At 34.3% G+C, this 6,580-nt stretch overlaps 1 protein-coding gene across 1 annotated transcript; it reads left to right on the top strand.

The window, feature by feature from the left end:
- The first annotated feature begins 2,381 nt into the window (after positions 1 to 2,381).
- Positions 2,382 to 6,041, top strand: LOC145034334 (putative LRR receptor-like serine/threonine-protein kinase At1g63430). The gene is made up of 12 exons (XM_078982722.1): positions 2,382 to 2,902; positions 3,105 to 3,237; positions 3,324 to 3,395; positions 3,467 to 3,610; positions 3,698 to 3,847; positions 3,932 to 4,048; positions 4,128 to 4,456; positions 4,538 to 4,743; positions 4,825 to 4,957; positions 5,034 to 5,191; positions 5,277 to 5,492; positions 5,592 to 6,041. Exons 1-12 carry the CDS (start codon positions 2,818 to 2,820, stop codon positions 5,835 to 5,837), a joined length of 1,989 nt encoding a protein of 662 aa, XP_078838848.1. The 5' UTR covers positions 2,382 to 2,817; the 3' UTR covers positions 5,838 to 6,041.
- The last annotated feature ends 539 nt before the right edge of the window (positions 6,042 to 6,580 follow it).

Here is a 6,580-nt window from a genome sequence, read left to right as displayed (position 1 = left end):
CAATTTTAATTTTACATAACTAAATAAAATAACTATTCATTAATAATTTAATTATATTATTTGATTAATAATTACGATATTTTAGTATGAAAATGTAATTAATTTCGCACCTGTGGTTCCCACAGGAAAATGGTAACAAGAAAATGAGCTTTTTAGGTGTTGTAGGTTGTTCGAAAATTAGCTACTATTTGGGGTGATTTAGCTCTCAGAAAATTAGCAAAATAAAGGGTTTTTGGGTCTCTTTTGGTCACTAAAAAGCAGAGGTATACTTGGTTGTTGGGTTCTCAAAAATTCACTGCAAAATAGGTGGTTTTTAGATCACATTTGGTCACTTGAAAACAATTTTGTATAGGGCTGATGTGTTCTTGAATTTTTGACAGCAAACATGAGGTTTTTGATAGCAAAATAGGTGGTTTTTAGGCTGCTATAAACTACTAGAAAAACAACTCTTTATTGAGCTGTTTTGGGTCTTAAAAATTCAACAAGAACATATGAATAAGAGGAGTTTTGGGGATATTATGATGACTTCAAACATAGCTGCAACAGCCAACAGGAGACATGTTCATGGGTATTTTTAGGATAAAAACATGTTGAAAATTGGTGCTAAGTGGTTGTGATTGGAGGCTAAAAAAGAGGAGGCAACAACTCCATTTCTGCCTTCGATTTTGATGGGTTTCGAAGAGAAGGGAGGGGTTGTAAGAAAGTTGATTTCATATATGATATTCAGAGTATTCCCAGAATATGTTTGCTGTCAATTTGAAGAAAGGAAGGCGGGAGGAAGGTGGCATTAAGTTTATAGGAAGGAAAGAAATAGAGAGTTATGAGAGAAGGAGAGAAGGAGGGAAACAAAATGGAGAAAGAATCGATCAAGCATTCAAGTTACAGTTTTCTCAATTTGGGTATTTCATCGAGCACCTTACGTGCACAAAGACTGTAACAGAAGAGAACGCTACCTTTATAGGCACAGATGGCGTAATAAATTTTGGATCAGGAACCACAGGTTTAGCGCCCAAAATACCCTTATCTTAGATCGTATCATTCACAGAGGGAAGAAGCGATGTCTTAGAATTACTAACCTTGAGTTTCGAAGAATTAAATCCCTATACCATATCTGAAGTAGCTTGAATCAGAAGAACATGCAAAACTCATCGGAGAACCTGAAACCACCAATGGACTCATTGCAGGGATGAACCCGCATCGTTTTGTTGCTTATGATGGCGTTGCTGTTCAGTCGATTTCTCCTCTTAAAACCTACAGCAGGGGCGGACGCAAGATTTCATAGTAGGGGTTGCACAGAAAGTTAAGGGTTGCACGATAGTAGAAAAAATAAAAAATTTAAAAAATTTCGAAATTTTTCCCACTACAGGCGGAAAAGTTAGGGGTTGCCAGTGCCACCCCGGAACCCCCCTAAATCCGCCCCTACCTACAGATGATGTCGATCTTAAGAATCGGGACCATGGTGATGTCGATCTTGTTCACTTTTGGTGGTTTTAAAAAACCGATGGAGAAAACCTAGGTAGGTGGGTAGCTGAAATCAATGGTTACAATAATTATAGGATATTATTTGTGGAAACTAATTATCAAATTACCTATTTACCATTATTTATTTATTTAATTATTTTTTTTATTTTAAATTTTGATTGAGTCACATTTATGCATATAATAACACAATAGATACATTAAACATCTATATATATATATATATATATATATATATATATATATATATATATATATATATACATATATATATATATATATATATATATATATATATATATATATATATATATAGGGTTAAGTTCAAATGAGAACACTATTTAATGTGAGAACGTGAGGACACTACTTTATGTTACTATTCTACTAATAATTTTGTATATACAACGATATGACAGTATTCATCAACAAATATACGAACAATCATACATTAATATTCACATTAAAATTTTGTATGTATAACTTTATGATATTATTCATCACCAAATATAAGAACAATCACATATTTAACATTTACATTAGAATTTACTAAATTACTACACATATATAAAAATTTATAGTAGACTAGCAATATTAAATTGAATATATTCATATTATAATTATTACAATACTATACATATTAAATTAATAGTAGAATAGTAACATAAAGTAGTGTCGTTATATTTTCGGATTAAATTGTGTTCTCATTTGAAATTAACCCCCTCTCTCTCTGATTGGATAATATAAATACAAGAGGAAAATTGAGTTAGATATAGTAGCAAATTCTCGTAAAATTCAATATATCACGTCTAATTAACAATGATTGACAAATTAACAATCTTGTATTTTCTCTCACATACCTTCATTGCAGAGAAATAATCCACCCAAAAATTAAAATTAAAAAGTCTAAAAAAACCGCCAAATTATTGATTTCTCATCAATCAGGAAACAGAAATAAAACATTCTCACTTAACAAAATTCATCCGCTATCTCCACTTCATTTCCATTTGCTGTTTCTCTGTAATTTTCTTCAAGTTTTCTGCAATATTGCCACCAAATCTATCTTCGTCTTCAAGTTTTCTTCAACTGGGTATTGCCTTTAATCTTTTTAATTTCACTTTCCAGTCATCTCTTTCTTTCTTTTTCTACTGATTTGGTTCAGTGGGTTGCTGTTAAAAAGATTCACACACATTTGGAATCGTCAAGCTTCCTTTCGCAGTGCTTGATTTTGTTTTAAGGGAGGATTCTTTCTTTCAAGATTCTTCTGGGGTTAAAAGTGATTTCTCGGGAATTTCTGTTTTGATACGAGTTAGAGAGGATATAGAGAGACAGAGAGAGAAAATGAAACGATTGGTTTCATTTCAACTTATATGTGTTTGTTTGGGACTGTTTCTTGCTACTAGTGATGCTGTTCTACCAACAGAAGGTACGTAACTTTCATACTTTCATTTGATTTGTAGTTTCTCATAGATCTTGAATGGTTTTAGAAGGTATTTGTAATCTTTATCGGATATATTATGAGCAATGTGGGTTGCATTTCAAAAAATAGTTAGCCGAAGATCACGATTCTGTAGGGTTTATCCCAAGAACCCCTAATTTATGAATTTTATTTTTATTTTTATTTGCAGTTCATGCTCTGACAGTGTTCAAAGAAGCTATATTTGATGACCCGTTATTGGTTTTGTCAAACTGGAATGGCTTAGATTCAGATCCTTGTAATTGGGTTGGTGTTTACTGTTCTGATGATCATGTTAGAAAAGTGTAAGTGATTTTATCTCTTCGATTCCTATTTGGAAATGATATATGTAATGATGCTAATTCAATGGTTTTTCAATTTGATTGTGCAGAAACATTTCTGGGTTTTCCATAAAGGGATTCATAGCCGAAGAGCTGTTTCAGCTCTCATTCTTGCACGAACTGTATGTTTATCTTACCTTCAAGAACTTAACAAAAGATCAAGATTTTCATCAAGAAATGGTCATACTTGCAGGATATTACATGGCAACAATCTCATCGGTTCCATACCCAAAGAAATTGGAACGCTGAAGCACTTGAAAGTCTTAGATTTGGGGATGAACCAGCTATCTGGACCGATCCCAAATCAAATCGGCGATCTTCTTAGCGTTATCAAAATGTGAGTCTATTCGACTGGAATTTCATCATATCAAGAAATAAAATCCATCGATTTTTCTTACCTGTGAAGCTAATTTTCATTTGTTAGAAACTTACAATCCAACGCACTGACTGGAAAAATGCCTTTGGAGCTTGGTAATCTTAAGTACCTTCAAGAGCTTCGATTGGACAGAAATAAACTGGAAGGAACTGTTCCTGGTGCTAGTTCTACAGATTTTGCTTCAACCATGAGAGGAATGTAAGTTTAAAACGCTCCAATTGATTTTTATTGCATCCACATTGTCCAGAAATGTCGTTGCTAAATATGAATCGACTGTTTCAGGTATGCTTCAAATACAAACGCCCTAGGATTCTGTCGAGCAACTCCTTTAAAAATTGCGGATTTCTCATACAACTACCTTGTTGGAAGCGTTCCTAAATGCTTGGAATATCTTCCAAAGTACCTTTCTTTCTTCTTCATCGTCATCTTTTCTGTGTTTTTCTTTTTAATCTCATTTTCTTTCGTTCTTCCATAACAGGGCCAGCTTTCAGGGGAACTGCATAAAGTATAAAGGCATCACAACACGGGCTCCTGAACAATGCGGTTTTACTTCAACAGCTAGCCCCCGTAAGCCAGAAGGCATGAAACATGGTCCTGAAGTTGACCACAAACACAAACACAAACACAAACCTCATCCTTCAAAACTCACGTGGCTTTTGGCTCTTGAAGTAGTGACTGGAGTGATAGCGGGGTTGATCTTCCTTGTAGCCCTTCTCATGGCTCTTCACAGGTGTAAAGAGAAACCATTGAGCATCATTCCATGGAAGAAACCTGGAACTGACAAAGACTGTATGACAATCATTGTTGGTAAGAAACCAAAACTTCGTTTTTCTATCATGTTCGTATAAAGAAAAAATAAAATGAACCTTTTCTTTTCTGGATATACAGATACTGATATGCTAAAGGATGTTAGGAGATATAGTCGACACGAACTTGAATTTGCTTGTGAAGATTTTAGCAACATTATTGGGTCCTCATCGGATAGTATAGTTTACAAAGGAACCATGAAAGGTGGACCTGAAATCGCAGTTATATCCCTTTCTAATCAGGAAGAAAACTGGACCAGCTACCTTGAGCTTTATTTTCAGAAAGAGGTAAAACTGGGAAATCTTATGTTTTTCAATATATGTTTTCAAGATTCGATCTTTTGCTCAAGTTTTATCGATATCAATCAGGTGGCAGATTTGGCAAGGCTAAATCACCAACACATCGGGAAACTGCTGGGGTATTGTATTGAAGGTAACCCGTTTACGAGAATGTTAGTCTTTGAATACGCGTCAAACGGAACATTGTCTGAACACCTCCACTGTAAGTCTCTGATTCGTTTTAGGGTTTAGGGTTTATGGTAGAGAAATATTGTTGAACGCTTTTGTTTTTTCTGTAGACGAACACGGGTGTCAACTAAGTTGGACACGAAGAATGACGATTGTTATAGGAATCGCGAAAGGTCTAAAGTATCTTCACACGGAAATTGATCCTCCATTTACTATATCGGAGTTGAACTCTAGCGCAGTATATCTCACTGATGATTTTTCACCAAAGGTAACACTTCAAACCTTTTTTTTTTTTGGCAATCTGTCCCATTGGGGATTTTGTAGTTACATCTTCGTTTTGTTGATGCTTGTAGCTAGTAGATTTTGAGAGTTGGAAAACGATTCTTACAAGATCAGAGAACAACTCTCGTCCTATCAGCAGTGAAGGGGCTATGTGTGTTCAACCGTGTTCATTAGAAGCACGCCATTTGGATATCCAGGGTAACATCTTTGCATTCGGTGTTCTTCTGTTGGAAATCATTAGCGGACGCCCTCCAATCTCAAAAGACAAGGGGTTTCTAGTAGACTGGGTATGAAATCATCATATACCAAAATGATCAGTAGTTTCTGAGTTTTTTTGTTTCTTGATTCAGTGAATGGATCAGTGATGTTTTTGACATTGGTATCAGGCCAAAGATTATCTTGAAGATCCAGAGAAGATGGCATCAGTTGTGGATCCTGCATTGAAGCATCTTAGAGAGGAAGATCTTGAAGCGATACGTGAGGTGGTGACTATTTGCATTCATGTAAGGCCTAGAGATAAAGTAACAATGCAAGAAGTGTGTGCGATGTTGGAAAGGAAACTTGACATATCGGGTTCATCAGAGCTCATGGCATCATCGTTAGCCTGGGCTGAGCTTGCACTTTCGTCTTGACCCGACTCCTATAAAACCTAACATACTGTAAATCCTAGTACTATCATCATATATACCAACCATCTTATTAGCATTGGATTAAAGCTTCTTGATTTCTTCATCTTTTGATGAGGAGTTGTAAATTTTGGCTTCATAAATAAGCACAAGGTGAATTTCATAATGGCGAAATATTTTTTTGTAACCAATTTAGGGTTTTTGATTTGGAAGAACATGCAACTTTTAGCAAAATATAATTTGGTTTCATATGTATCATGTTCTCAAGATGAGATAGATACAATTTTTATGATATATGTTTTCTTAAGATGATAACAAAGAAAAAAAATTCGGTGTGTATCGGATTTGAACTGCCGTAATCGAAATAAAATAAATGGTGGAACTGAAAATTGAAAAGGATCTAACCAAACATATTTTGGTTAGGTTTATTTTTTTTTTCTTGAATGAAGGTTAGGTTTATTAGAACCGGTTTAATTGCAAATTGAATCGTAAACCAAATTTATACTTGGTTATTTGATTTATAAAGACTAAAATGTACAAATGGTCCTTATGGTTTGCTCAAAATTGTTACTTTGGCTCAAAAAAGTTTGGACTAACACTACAGGTCTAAAGTTTTCATTTTGTTGCTAGTTTGGTCCAATTTGCTTTGAACTTTTTCATAATAACCATTTTGCCCTTAGTTATTTATTTATTTAAATATTTTTCTATTTAAAAGAAGAATAAAAAAAATTGTATTTTCTATTTTACTT

This window comes from Lactuca saligna, chromosome 3, assembly GCF_052625555.1.
Source record: "Lactuca saligna cultivar CGN05327 chromosome 3, ASM5262555v1, whole genome shotgun sequence".
Taxonomy (NCBI): domain Eukaryota; kingdom Viridiplantae; phylum Streptophyta; class Magnoliopsida; order Asterales; family Asteraceae; genus Lactuca; species Lactuca saligna.
The sequence above is the reverse complement of the archived record's forward strand: the minus strand, read 5'-3'. Positions and strand labels throughout refer to the sequence as shown.

What these genes read in the sequence shown, in the direction of transcription:
- LOC145034334 (XM_078982722.1), top strand. Translation starts at nt 2,818, where the DNA reads ATGAAACGATTGGTTTCATTTCAACTTATATGTGTTTGTTTGGGACTG. An exon ending in GATGATCATGTTAGAAAAGT is followed by an intron (nt 3,238 to 3,323) that starts GTAAGTGATTTT and finishes TTGATTGTGCAG; the next exon opens with AAACATTTCTGGGTTTTCCA. An exon ending in CTTCTTAGCGTTATCAAAAT is followed by an intron (nt 3,611 to 3,697) that starts GTGAGTCTATTC and finishes TTCATTTGTTAG; the next exon opens with AAACTTACAATCCAACGCAC.